This window comes from Trichosurus vulpecula, chromosome 7 (assembly GCF_011100635.1).
Source record: "Trichosurus vulpecula isolate mTriVul1 chromosome 7, mTriVul1.pri, whole genome shotgun sequence".
NCBI lineage: Eukaryota > Metazoa > Chordata > Mammalia > Diprotodontia > Phalangeridae > Trichosurus > Trichosurus vulpecula.
Genome location: NC_050579.1, coordinates 38,393,170 through 38,408,177, shown reverse-complemented (window position 1 = coordinate 38,408,177; position 15,008 = coordinate 38,393,170). Strand labels below are relative to the sequence as shown.

The following is a 15,008-nucleotide window of genomic DNA, read 5'->3' as shown; positions in this document are numbered from 1 at the left end:
GGAAATTTTCTCTACCAATGCAGGTAGGCACGATCTCTGCAACTAACATTCTCAGGGAGTTGCCTAAAGTGGCCTGTAAATGTGTAAATGAAAAAAAAATGTTTAACAAAATAAATAAAAATACAAAACAACATAAAGTTAATTTGTGGTTTAAGTCAATATGCAGTCTTGTTTCTATTGGGAGTTTAACAGGAATAGTCTAGTGCCCTTGCCCAGGGTTAGTTATTACATTATGCCTGAAGTGGTACTTAAACCAGGTCTTCCTGGCTCCAAGGCCAACTCTCTAATCAACTGCCCCATGACTACCTCAAACATCAGTCTGTATTCATACAACCAAATAAATGCTTGTTGAATGAAAGTTATCCTTCAATCGCCTTAGAAAACTACATACTTATTTCAATAATGCTATCACTCTTGGCTCAGAAAGTAGCTATAAAAATGCTATTTTGAGCAATGGCAGTGATATATGCTTAAAAAATCACTACCCTGATTAAGAGGACAACCTTCACTGAGATCTATAAATCAGGATACATTATTGAAAAATTTGTCTCGTTGCCTTACAGTTACATCTCATAAATATGATAACATTCCTATTTTTTTGGAGGCAACTGGGGTTAAATGACTTGGCCAGAGTCACTTTACTAGTAAGTGTCTGAGGCTGGATTTAAACTGAGGTCCTCTGGACTCCAGGGCTGTTGCTCTATCCCCTGTGCTACCTAGATGCCACAATCCTTATTAATTCACATTCATTTCTGTGAGAAAATGAATTCTGATTTCTCGTTCTCAGGTAATAAAAAAGGCAAAATATTTCCAACCTTCTAAAAAGCCAATTCTCCAACTGAAGTGCTAGGGAAAAGACAAGAATTAACTCTATACTATGATACCAATCACTTTAAACTACTCATATATTCGTAAAACAAATTAATCCTACTCTGAGACCAAGTAGCACAATAAAAATGACAGGGAAAAAGAAAAATCAATTGTAATTAAGGGATAAGTTAATTCAGAATTTATTTTGGTTTTCTGTGGGTCAATTCTTAAAGCACATGAATCTTATTCTTTATTGGTTTTATACTGAATATTTTAGATCCCCTGTTCATCTTCATTAATGAAAATATGGCAACAAGCTAATGAAAGCAAATTAGGCCTTAATAATGAGTTAAGTTATAGCAGACCAAATTGGGTAGGAGTTGATTTAAGTCACTTATTTGGTACGTAGAATGATTTTTCATTACCACTCAACTCAAAACATATTTAAGTATCTACTGTATACCTTAGGGCAGATGCAAAACTCATATGAAATATGGTTCCTGGCCTAACAGAGCTAATAGTCAATACAAAAGTAGTTAATATAAAGGTAATGAGAAAACTGAATGCTAAGTATAGAATCCCTTGAGCTTCAATTTTCTCAAATATAAAATGGAGGAGGGGAGCTATGTGCTGAGGACATTTATAGTTTACTAATGTTAAATTTTATTGAGGACACTTTCATAGCTAGAGTCTTATTGCTGTGTAGGATCCAACCATAATGAATTTATTGTCTAGGAATACCAAAGGCTTCCAAGGGGAGATGGCATCTGTGAGGCTTTAAAAGAGAGGTTGGAAATCAACCGTCAAAGTTAAAAGGGTGAGGGTACTGGGAACAGCCAAGGCACAGAGGCAGGACAAGGCAGATCACATACTTGGGTGTGCTACACTGTCAAGTACTTTCAATGCAGAGAGAGGGAATGAACCTGTTTGTGTTTGACTTGACAGGCAGTGGTAGTCACTGAATGATTGTGAGTAGAGAAGAAACAAGATCAGAGACATGTGCCACATATTCCAAGGTAGGAATTTGGTAACATCAACTATTAAATGCAGTTCTTGCTCAAGATAGGTTGCCAAGTAATAAAGTACAAAAAAAAATCTAAGTTCTCAAGGTATATTCTCTAAGCTCAACTAGGTGTTGAGGGGTGGGGGGGGAGACAACTCCCATGGCTGCTGAAAGTTCAAAAAAAAAAAAAACTTTTCAAACTAAAATATTAATTTAAATAATTAAAATTAAGTTTATTTTTATTTAAAATATTGAAGTGTTTTTAAAAGGCCCTAGTTCCAAAATTGAATTCTTTTAACATTAATCTTCTAGTTCAAATGCCTTATTTAACCACAACATGCCATGATTCCGAAGACAGCAGGAACCCAACTGTACACTTGGGAAAACTGGCTCATTTTATGTTTTTATGCATATTTGTTAATGATGAGGGGCACTAAACTTACTTGGCACATATGGGTCACAAAATGATAGCAATTCTACCTAGATGTTCATGCTCTAAGAGCTGACTTAAGTCTTTCTTTCATCGTTCAGTGGGCCAAGTATTAGAGTAGGCAGTGGATAATTACTCTGCTGTGTTCACATGCCCAAGACCATTCTACTGAGTACTGTAAATTTTCAAGTTGTAAAGTTTGGATATAACTACTTGCTCAGGGCAAGGATTTATGCCAGGTCAAAATGAAACAAAGCCAATTTTATTCATTTTTCCACTAACATACTTCTCTGGGGGAAAGGCAGATTTGCTACAATACCTCACAAAAAGACATGACAGTACCTGAAAATATTTCGTGTCTCCTTTATCCAGTCAACCCCCTCCCACTTCAGTTTTCAAATTTAAACTGCTTTAAGTTTAAACAACACTTAGCTTAGTTTTTAAGTAAGATTCATAAAAACATACCTTTTGACGTTTGTTCTGGAGTTTCGGTGAGACATGTAAGTAAGAGTTCTGTGCAAAAATATTGGCTATAAAAAAGTTTAAAAAATTGTTAAAATTAAATATAGATTAAGTACCAAGTAAAGATATTGATTGGTATCGTCAAACACTTACCGCTATGAGATTTCGAGTCCGAAGAAATCTATAGATCTGTGTTGGTTCTGCATAAGAAAAAAAAAAATCAAATGTTATCAAGTTATTTATGATCAGTTAAAAAAGTTCATTTATCATGGAAATTCTATACAATATACCAAAATCCAAACCATAATTTACATTAACGAAAATTAGATTTGCTTCTAACAATGTCTTTATTATAACTAAAAGCAGTGGAGAAAACAGTAATTGCCTTTTGTAAAATAAACATGTGCTTGCTCCACCTGATTCTCAGTCTAAGTAAGAGATTTTGCTTTTTTAGCAGTATGTATACAAAGCCAACATCTACTAAATAATCCTTTAGATCCTTAATGTCAGCCTTTCACAATACTGACACAAATTACTGAATTTTTCCAACCCCTTATAAACCAGAAAAACAGCTCCAATTCTCAACTGATACACTGATAATCTCAACTTTTTAGATCTTAAGACTGATACTGTTCTGCTCAAGTTTTTTATATCAAGTTTTTATATCACAAAAAGATAAGGATTCTTTTGATGACTGATTGTTCACTTTGCTACATACCCCTTAAGATAATCACCCCAATACTAGATATGTACCAGTGTATATCATATTACAAAATAGGAAAAAAAAAAGTTCTATCTTCCATCCATCCTAGATTTTCTCCAAAATGGGGCTAAGTTATACTCATAACATAATTACATTCCACATAAACCATACATGAATTAGGGTCCTTAAAAGGGAAATGTTGTTCAGTAGTGTCTGACTCTCTGTGACCTCAGGTGGGTTTTCTCAGCAAAGATATTGGAGTGGTTTGCCATTTCCTTCTCCAGCTCATTTTTACAGATGAGAAAACTGAGGCAAACAGGTTAAGGGAGTTGCCCAGGGTCACCTAGCTAGTGTCTGATATTGCATTTGAACTTAGATCTTCCGGATGTCACCACCAAGCTGCCCCCACATAGGTTATGTATAATCAGACCTCCTTGTAGTAATTAACTTAGGGTTATCTTATCAGAAACTTTTCTCACAATTCAACAGTAAACTCTCTGGGTTTTAATGACATTCAATGACAAAAGAAAAATAGGAAAATTACTTAATTTTAAAGCTTTCTTTACAGTAATATTTCAGATTAACCTAATGGATGGAAGGGATAATTAGAAAAAGGTACAAACGGCTATTTGTTTTATTACTTGTTGCTTATCACTTCCATTTAAGCGAGCTTATTTTTAATTACCAAAGCTCACCTGGTTTTGAAAGCAAATTAAAACTAGGAAAGATGAGCATTGTTCTTACTGGGATTTTTGAAATAAGTCCCAATTCAAATTTCCTGACCACAGATGAGTGGAGAACGAATGTTCAACAAGGTAATTTCTCTTTCCAAGAACAGCTGACACCCTGAACTTGAGATGCTGCATAAAACTTAGAAGACCTAACTGGAGCAAGGATGTGAACTTCTCCATATATTTCTAAATGACAAATTCATCTGAAACTACAGGATATGCAAAGCGGTTGGGGAGGGAGGGGGAATAAAAACTAGAACTTTACACATTACAGAACAGTTCAGATTATTCAAATTCTGATGTTAAACCTTCTGCCTTTTTTTCCCCAGAGAAAATAAGCAACCCTAAAAAACATTAAAAGCTGAAAATGGGCCAAGAAAACATCTTAAGAGGTTGCATTAGCACAAGGGAAAAGTTACGAAGATTCCTGATATCTCTAAATTGGAGGCAATTCACTGTGACACCTTTTTGTGTATCCTTAAAACTAGAAGCGGTTTAAAAAGATCTGACGGCTAATGTGTTAAAATGCCAAATAACGAGCATCGGCAGCACTGCCACCGCCGCCACCGCCACCACCACCACCACCCCCACCCAAGCAGCGAAAACCAACTCAGTTCGTTGGGGTTTTTACGATTTAGTCATTTTGTGCCCCGCAACCTGCGGTTGAAATTTCTAGGCTTCTTCACCACCAGCGATCCGGAGGCTCTGACTCAGGTCCTCCCGTCAGAGGAAATCTGCTCCCTCGTGGAGGGTGGCGACCCTGCCCCTGCCCCCGCCCCTGCACACGAGGGATGGGGGGATGCCAGGAGGGGGCACATCCCCCGCTCAAGGTGGCTCCTTTGGGAAGGGGTTCTCCTTACTCTGGAATGAGAGGTCGCTCTCGGCAGGGGAAGGAAGTCCCTCGTTCGAGAGGGGAGGAGGGGGTCCTTCTGTGTACAGGGAAGGAGTCACTGGGAGAAGGAAAGAGAGGAGTTCTTCAACATGGGGGAGTCCCTGAGTGTGGGGGCACTGATTATCTCAGTGAGGGGGGGGTCCCTAAGTGTGGGGGCACGGGAGAGGGCCCCTTGGGGGGGAAGGGAGTCTCAATGTGGGGGCGCGAGGACCCTTACGGGGGTAAGGGGAGTCCCTAGTGTGGGGGCGCGGGAGGGAAGGGGTCCCAACTACCTCCCCCCGGCCCCCGCACACTCACTCTCGAAGGCCTGGAGGAAAAGCTCGTGGTCAGCCTGGACCTGCTCCATTTTTGGCTTCTTCACGGGCAGCACAGCGGCCCCCGCAGCCGCCGCCACCGCCGCCGAAGAGGCCGCCGAGGCCGAATAGCCGCCTCCGCAGCCGCCGCCTCCGCCAGCCTTGCCGCCCGAGGCCGTGGCCGCCACAGCCGCCGAAGCCCCGAAGCCGTGGCCGTGGCTGTGGCCCCCGCCGCCGCCGGAGCCGGCCGAGCCCGCGCTGGGCCCCGAGCCGCCCCCTCCCCCACCGCCACCGCCGCCGCCGCCGCCGTGCTTCTGAGGCGCCATGGCCGAGGAGGCTGCTCCTGCCGCCGCCGCGAGCCCCCCGCCGCCAGCTCCCCGCCGGGAGGGCGGGCCGCGGGGACGGGGACGGGGAAGCGCCGGTCCCAGCGACCGCCCGCCCGCCGCCCGCGCACGGGGGAAAGGAGGGAGAGAGAGGGGAGGAGGAAGAGGAGAAGAGGAGGAGGAGAGGGGAAGGGAAGGGAGGAGAGGAAGGAAGGAAGGAGGGAGGATGGCGGGGGAGGGAGGGAAGAAGAGACCCAAGCGCCCGCTCCGGCGAGCCCCGCTCCGCTCCGGAGGCCCGCGCACCCGAGCCCGAGCCCGGCCTCGCACCGCCCCCCTCCGCCCGCAGCGCCGATTGGCCGCCGGGCGCGCGCGCCGCCCGCCCGCCCGCGCCCGTTGGCCCGCCGCGGCCTCGGCGTCTGTCACGCGGATGCGGGGGCCCTCGGGGGGTGGGGGGAGCCGGAGGAGAGGAGGCAGGGGAGGGGTTGGTTGGCCGGTGCGCGCGGCCGCTCGCGGGCCCGACCGCCTCTTTGAACTGAATTCGCGGGAAAATGAGGGGTCAGAGCGGCCTTCCCTCCCGCCCGCGGTGCATTGTGGGAGGGGTCCCCGGCGCTAGCCGCGAGTCGCAAGCCGCGGGCCGGCCTCCCTCTCTCTTCCCTCCCCCCTCCTCTTCCCCCGCCCCCGGTCCAAGGCTGTGTCGGCGCTTCTCTGAGCCTGCGCACTGCTGAGGGGCGGGGCGCTCGGTGCCGGGTTTTAGGTGCCCGTACCCTGAGTCCTAGCCGCTGCCCCAACGTTTTGACAGGCGGGGCAGGGGCGCTCCCGGGTGGGAGGAGGCGTCTGGGGTGGGAAAGGAGAGGAGGCAGAACCTTGGCCACGTTCCTTGCCCCTTCTGCCCCTCACCCCATTCGGTCCTCCTAATTTAGGGGAGAGCAGGAAGGAGCCAGGGCACCTGGGTGCCTGTCCTTGCCCTGATTCTGGCCAGGTCCCTCGGCCGTTTCTGCCCCTGATCCCATCAAGCCCTCCTTGTTTGAGGCAGGGGAGGAAGGAGCCAGAGGACCCTCTCTTCTGTCCGTGCGCTGACACTAGCTAGCCCGCTAGCCTCGTCCCAACTTGCCCGGTCTGAGCCTCAGCTACGGGCTCAGTCAAGTGTGGGAGTTGGACTAGGCAAGGGATCCTGAGCTGCGGTGCACGAACTTATTTTTAAAAGATTTTGTTAGCTTCAACGCAACTGGTTTTCCCTATAATCCCATGTATTTTATTAATATAAAAACATGACTCTGGGAAGGGGTCCCTAGGCTTCACCAGACTGCAACTGCCCAAGAAAGGTGAAAAAGTCCCGGACTAGAAGATCGTTCCATCTGCAAATCTGCTTTGTGGAGCCTCCGAGAGGCTGGGGCGATCGATCCGGAATCCCAGATCGCTTAAATAGGCTCCCCTCCTCCACCCCCACCTGGCTTAGACTGGAGCAGCCCCCACATGCCTTCTGCTCCTCCGAGAGACTCTAGTATAACTAGGTTCCAAGCCCTATAATCTTATTCAGCGAGTGGGGAGGGACCCACCGAAACAGTACCTCCCCCCCCCCAGCCCAGCTCACCCTTGCTACACTCAAGTAACAAGTCAGGTACCGTAGGACCCCTAAGTGCTTCGCTTTTCTTTGTATCCCCAGCTCTTACCATGCATGGTATTTGGTACACCGCAAGTGCTCAGGAAATGCTTGGTGCTTGATAAAAAATTTTTTTTTAACTTGGAAGGAGTCTTAGGATCACCTCTCAGTTCTAGCCTAACCCTTTCAACCCCACGGAGAAGGGAGTCAAGGCCCAGAGAAAGGAAAAGATTTGCTCCCGAGGATTTCTCAGCTGGAGAATTCAGATCTTCCGACTCTGGCTTCTCTGCTCTTTGAATGACCTGTTCTTCACATTTTGATCTGGAAGGGAACTGGTTCGGCCCCTATTGTGTTAGAGATGAGGGAACTGTAATCCCGAGAGGGGAAGTGTTTTCCCAAGGTCACAGAAATGGTTAAAAACAGAACCAGCATGTGAAGCCTAGGTCTTCAGGCTCAACACATTGAGTGCTTTCTGTTTCCTTACTCTTTTTCCATGCTCCTGACTTGTAGACAGAAAAGACTGGACTTTTAACTGTCGTCACAGGGATTGGGTTAGACTTCAAGAAGGGATTCTTTAGTCTAAGTATAGGTCCTTCTCTACTGAGAAGTTTTGGCTTCAACAAAAGGAAAAGGTAGACAACCAATCTTTCTGGTGTTTTTTAAGGTACAGTTCTGCACAGAAGCTAAGGGTGGGATGTCAATTTTGGAAATTTCAAAGGGGCTCTTCCAGTCCAATTATTGCATAATAATAATTTAGGTAAGAACCAATTACCTGATTCATTTCACTTTCAGAAACTCGACCCTGGAACCGTTGTTTTGAGGGGGTTGGCCAAGAGACAAACCTAGTAAAGCTTCCAGTGACTACAGTGGGGGTGTGAATTACACTGGTGGGTGATTTTCACAGCCTGAGGAAAGAACTCTTAGCTGTCCTTACAAAATCATTACTTCCTCCAAAAAAAGCAAGTTCTGTTTATAAATGATGTTCCGTGTTACTTTTCAGGAACACATCTATCACATGAAATGAGGTACGCCTGTACTGATTTATAAGCGCATTCCCGGAGTTTTGTCAAAGCCTTGACTTGGGATGAATGACCTAACTAAGCATTCCCTCCTCAAGAAAGCCTTTGATGAATGCCTGCCCCTAGTGATCTTTTTTTTAAACTCTGAGTTCCTCAAGAAATGTAGTCACACTGCTGCTAACATATTAACTTAGAATCCTCCTCTAATTGTTTCACTCTGATCAAATTAAACTATTTCCTAATCATAAGTTCTAGAGGGACCCTGTCTTTCCCTTTTGTATCATTGACTATTGTATGTATACAGTAGGCATTAAATAACTGAATGAGAGTGAAATTAACAATAAATACAATCAGAATAATGTCATCCAGACTGTAAATATATGTATATGTGTGTGTATCTATCTATAAATAGATAGAAAGATGGAGAGATAGATAGATAATCATAGGGCTTTTGGCTAAAAGCTTTTTTTTAATGCAAGATGCCTTGCATCTTTATTGCATTTTAATGTTGCCAGTGCACAAAAAGGATACTAAAGAACCAAAAATTAGAGATGAAATAATACATCTAAATTAAATTAGCAGTTTGTAGATGCTTGAAAAGTGTCATTTCTATTAGAAGAAAAATTTGGATGTGTAGAAACATTTTCTTTGATATGCTGCCTCAAAGGATATCCTTTGTCCTCTTAAAGTAACTCAATTTAAGATTTTGGAATGAAAAATTGGTAGGGATAAAGATTGTTCTTGAGAAATTGCCCAGTTACCCTTCTATTTTTACTTTTTTTGACAGTGACTTGTCTCCTCATTTTAAAACTAAAAGTATTGATAAAAATAAGGCAAAGAATGCTATGTTGAAAGAAACATGAAGTCTTGCCTTTAGGAAATTTGGAAAGTTGTATTTCTGACAAGGTCCTAAGAGATAAACAATCACTAAATTACCTTTGGAACCTAGTTCCTTTATTAAAAGGAATTTTGCTGCATGGGGGAAAGGGTCCCAATGAAAATTAGGAGTTATTTTCATAATTTGTGGGAAATTATAAAACAGATCCAATAGTCCTGTAGGTGCTTAAAAAAATTATTCCTTTTTCTGCTAAAAGAAAGATAAAGCCAGAGAAATCATAGACTATGCAATGTATATTACTAGACTTTTGTAATGTCACACAATTTACTTTGTGTGTTTCTAGAGTAAACTAAATACAATAATACCGTAATGATAGTTGAAGGAGTAAGGACTCCTGGGATATAGAGTCACCTGACACCAATTACCTGAGGACAAAAGGCGCCTGAGCTAATCTAGAAATATGTAAACTTGAGTTTTGATGTGACTTGCACCTGGAGTCTCATACTAACATTCAGTCTATACCTGTTGGACATATTTTAAGTTGATCTTGAAATAGGTAGCATTGATGGGAAAAATCAAGGCTCTAGAGAAAAGTTAGATCTACTAAACTGTTGTCATGATATACACACAACACAGAATTTCATGCCATCAAAAATAGGGCTCCAATAAAGAAGAGTGAGGAAAGTTATCTAGAAAATTCTGGCCTTGCTCCTTCCCGCTTTGCTTGGATATGAATTTTGTTGTTTTAAAAATGTGGGTATTTCCCATCCACCACACCTTCTATGAATCAGTGGCTATCTTTAAACTTGCTACAGAACTCAAATAAAAAAACTCCCTTCATTCCCTACATCCCTGTATAAACTTGACCACTACTTTTTAAAAAAAAGAAAAAAAAATTTGCTAGAATCCCAGGAAATAAAAAAAATTATGTCAAAATAAACAATAACATTACTGCCAAAACCACATGTTCTACTTCTGGAGCCAGGATTCTCATTTAAAGACTACAATACTAGATTTCAATGAAAAGTCTACAGATGACATTATAATTACCTACTTGCTACTATTATTAGAAAAACAACTTGAAACAAATGCCTTTATTTTAGCATTTTTGCAGCAATCATTCCCTATAATGTATAAATTGTTTTAATGATTCACTTGGTGTCCTATGAATTAAGTCAATAAGTGAATGGAATGTCAGAGCTGAAATATACCTTTAAAATCGTCTAGTATGTGAATACCCCCACGAACACAACACTTTCACACACACACCACCCCCAGCATTGTCCAAATAATGAAAAAATGAAAATCAACAATATCTGGCAACACAGCAGTTCCCAGTTCAGTGCCCTTTCCTACAGATAAGTAGATAGATAGACAGACAGATATAGACATGTCTATGCATACATACAGATACGATACACCTACAAATATACACACATATACATATATCTATATTATAGAGACCCTCATATTTCATGAAAAAAGATTTATATAAATGTACATGTATATATAATCATCTTGTCTATTAGAGTCACTTATGCTTAATAGTTTATTATTTAGGACTGGTTCCTGGGAGCAACTTGATATCAACTCAATTCCATTTTGAAAATGAATCTATTTTTTATGTTTGTGCTTTTCCATTTTTTCATCTAAAATTATAGAAGGTTAAAGTTGGAAAGGAAGCTTAGAGATCACCTAGACTAACATACAAACAAAGATGCTGAGGCCCAGAAAAGCAGCATCACCCAGTACATTGTTTTTCTGCTAAACTGCTTTTCTTTTAGTTTAAATGCTGATCCTTATGGCAACTTAACAATTACATAATTCCCAGTCAGGGGGCCACAGAACTCTAGGGGCCATGGAGTTGTTAGAAGAGCTCCACAAATTTAGATTCACACCAAGTATTGCCCTTTTGATCTTTAGGTTCCACAAAATAGGTAGCATAAAAGAATAATAAATAAGCAAATATGCTTCCTGTAGACTGAATAAATAAGGAATAAGCAGATACACACTTTGTAGATTGTCTCAAAATATATGTTTAACTGTGTCTAATACAGTTTTGTAGTTAGTAAAATGGGAATTAATTTAAATGTGTTACTAAATTCATAGTAGCTTTTGTCATGTATTTTTTCAGGCAGTGGCTAGTACAGCTTCTTTCTTGGATGGTTCATAAAATTGTTTAATGTTAAAAAAAGGAATCTTCGTTCTTGAAAAGGTTGTTTGGAATTGCCCACAGTTTGGACTGTAACATTCTTGGCTTTCCTGGGTGTGTTGTGACTGCAAACTATTTGTGTGATTTAAGTGTTTGAGAAATATTGCCTCCACCTTTTCTGTAGATTTGAAAGAGAGGTATCCCAGAAGGTGACTATAGAACCAATAACCCTAATAACCGTATGTTTTTGATAGAGCAATTCCAGGCTTGTTTATTGCCACTAGGGTAGTTTATCCTGTACCGGCCTGGGGAAAAAGTTCCTTAAGAATGTTTTTTTTTTTTTAAACCCACATATAAAAATACAGTTGTAGAGCTTTGACCATTTTCTATCATATGGATACTGCAGACAAAAGAAAGGAGATACAGAGCAATTTTCTCCATTTCAAGATAAATGAAGTGTTTAACACTTAATAGTCAGGGTCAAATTAGTCCACAAGACCAAACTAAAATGTTTCATTGACTCTTTCTCTGTGGGCAATCTTTGTAGTTCAGGAATTCTTTTCTTTCAGAAACAACAACTTTCAGCCACATTTCTAACAGGACCCACTTTTTCTCAAGTTCCAATTTGCAACAAATAAAAAAGGAAAGAGAGAGAGAGAGAGAGAGAGAGAGAGAGAGAGAGAGAGAGAGCACTCGATTGGGAACTATGAGACCTGGGTTCTATTCCCAGTTCTTGAATGTCTTGGCAATAGGACCTTAAGCATATCCCTTAAACTCTGTGTCTTAGCTTCATTGCTCGTAGAATGAACACTTTGGACTAGACCATCTCTAAGGTCCCTGTTAACTCTAACATTCTATGATTCTCTGAAAATGACTTATGGGACAGAAGTCATAGCATATGCCTTCTTACATACCAAAGTCAAGTTCAAGTTAAGCTATTACTGCCATACTTACACCATGCTTATACGGCCACTTATGCAAAGTTGCCTAGGTTTTTGGTCCCCAAAAGAATAAAAGTTGGGAAATCAGATAATTTTCCAAACTTCCTCTCACTTTCAGTGAACCTGTCCCAATGCTGTTGTTAACATTATTACTATGCTGTATTATAGTAGACTCCAACCTTTTATTTTCCAGATTTCCTTTTAGAATCTGAGCACCAAAGTATCAAAGATGTATTGATTTTCCTTATTCTTTCCTTCTCCTTTTCCTAGACTCTATTCAGAATCCTTCCCTTCTGTTATGACAATAATACTATAATATTAGTTACATTATTATATAATTGTGTTATAAAATGATGATATTAATTTATATTGCAATTATATTAATTAATGATGGATAAGTTAAAACTGATTACAGCTTATTTTATCTTAGGTACCACCATCATCAGTTCAATTACCTGACATTACTTCATTGTTTTATTTTAATTAAAGTTTTTTTTTCAATCACCAAAAATCTACCTTATCTTTCTCCCACCTCCCACCCTCAATTCAGAGAGAAAGAAAAACAAACTCCCTACCATAAATATATGTAGTCCAGCAAAAAAAAAAAAAATCCACATTGGCCATGTCCAAAAAATTTTTGTCTCATTCTATTATCCAAATCCTTCACTTCTCTATTAGGAGATGAGTAGCAGGTTTCATCATGAATCATCTGGAATCTTGACTTGATCCTCATGCTGATTAGAGTTTCTAAGTCTTTCAAAGTTGTTTGTATTTACAGTATTGTCATTGTATAAATCGTTCTCCTGGTACTGCTCACTTCACTATGCATCAGTTCATACAAGTCATCCTAGGTTTCTCTGAAAGCATCACCTTAATAGTATTCCATCATATTTATATACCATAACTTATTGAGCCATCTCCTGATTGATAGGTACTCCCTCAGTTTCTGATTCTTTACCACCATGAAAAGAGCTATAAATATTTTTATACATCTTCATTTAGAGTTTGTTTTGCTTAGATCTATTTCTTTAATCTACTTTTCCTCTAATTACCCTCTTTTCCTTTCTTTCCTTTTTCTCCTATTTCTCTATTGAACGAAATGTATTTCTTTGCCCAAGTCTGTGTGTATTCTTCTCTCTTTTGATCAGTTCAGTTGACTCTGAGGTGCCTAGATTCCACTTCAAAGTTGTAAGAGCCTACTCTGGGTGCACTGATGCTTTGGGCAATCACACTCTAAAAACAGAGTTATCAGAGAATGGCCTATTCCCCATCACTGAGGCAGAGCTAGAATGGGGTTAAGGTGAGTGCAAGAGGTAATGCCAGGGACCAAGGCAGCAACTTATTACAAATGGAATTAAGTAAAAAGGGGAGAAAGGGCCCAAAGGTGCTAAATCAATTCTTTTATGGAATCTCAGCTAGATCAAAGCATTGTATCAAAAGGATAATAGAGGAGCAGTGCAGATTCAAGGCAGAATTCTTCATATCAGAGACAGGCAAATTGAAATGAGATGCTAGAAGGGGCATGCAGAGGCAAGGATCAAAGTACAGATGGGTGAGATTCCTTTCCCTGGAAGAGGCAAATAGCTTGAGGCATGTAATCTAAAAGCAGGGACTGCAATTCTGGCAGAGAGTTTTCAAAGGAAATAATCTGGAGATGATGAAGGTCAGACCATAACCTCTCTAAGTGATACATTAGCAAGTGCCATTCTCCACTGGATAAGTGGTCAAAGGATATGACTAGCCTTCTTTTTTTTTTTTTCCAATGATGAAAACTTTTTTATTTAATAATATTTTACTGCATAAAATATACATGTGTTTAAAAGGAAACAGATACATTGGTTGTTTTGGGTTTTTTTTAGGTTTTGGCTGATCAATAGCCATTAATTATGGTATTTAGAAATTGCAAATAATGTGTCTATTGCTGTCTAACCTAATTTACCCCAAGTCACTTATGACCCTGAGCTTCTCGTCTCTGTTGCCCTGAAATGGTTCTGTTTCAACTCCTCTCTTCTTAATTCCCTGTAAGTTGAAACCGATTCTATGAGGCATCATGCCATGAGATGTCAGATAGCTTTTCCCTTCAGGTTTCCACATTATCCTCACTCACCTATTCTTATGGCAAAAACTAAAAATCTAATATTACTTGGTCATTTCACTGGTTCCTCTGGCAAGTGTCATTCTTCTCCATTTGAATCTATCTTTTCTGCCCATTCCCCTATTAGCCTAGTTCAATGATAGCACTAGTTTTCAAAAGAATGACAAAGCATCAGTAGCCATTTATGTAATGAGGTTGGACTAGGGGATTGTAATATCAATTAAGTTGGGACTCTTTTTACTGTTTTAGAATGATAAATTAAGTGTCTTTGATTGAGCCTTACTAGGTGCAAAGCCCCAGGCCCAAACCCCTATCTACTAGATGACATTTGATGACGGCTAAAGAGTGTATAAAAAGAGAGAATAGAACTATTTGCTGGGGCTCTCACTCTTGGATGAGTGATGATGTGGAGACTCTGGGCAGCTGTAGTTAAGAGCCTTCCAGCTTGTGAACCCAGATATTGATGCTTAACTATGATTCCTATTTGGTCCATTTATAATGTATCTTTGTAATTTGTTTGTTATTTGCTCTAAAGTTCAGGGTACTGGCTTTTTCCCCGAACTAAGTGAATGATATTTGTATGTTGGATTGAAATAAGATTGTTAACCCCTTAACGTTACTTTCCTTAGTAAAGCAGATTAAAAGAACCTGTGCTGGCAGCATTCTTGTTGTTGGGCTTGTGTTGGTCTTTCACCCTCGCAGCAGCTGCTAGCTGA

General features: G+C 40.9%; 1 protein-coding gene across 1 annotated transcript in view; it reads right to left on the bottom strand.

Annotated features, from left to right (window-relative positions):
* SUZ12 (SUZ12 polycomb repressive complex 2 subunit) overlaps positions 1–5,771 on the bottom strand; it is a 36,192-nt gene extending 30,421 nt beyond the window's left edge. Inside the window, exons 1-3 of the mRNA XM_036767388.1 lie at positions 5,329–5,771; positions 2,859–2,905; positions 2,709–2,773 (exon numbers count right to left, since the gene is read on the bottom strand). Of these exons, the coding sequence (XP_036623283.1) occupies positions 2,709–2,773; positions 2,859–2,905; positions 5,329–5,650 (434 nt within the window). The 5' untranslated portion in view covers positions 5,651–5,771. The remainder of the gene's footprint in view (positions 1–2,708; positions 2,774–2,858; positions 2,906–5,328) is intronic.
* Between the last annotated feature and the right edge of the window lie 9,237 nt (positions 5,772–15,008).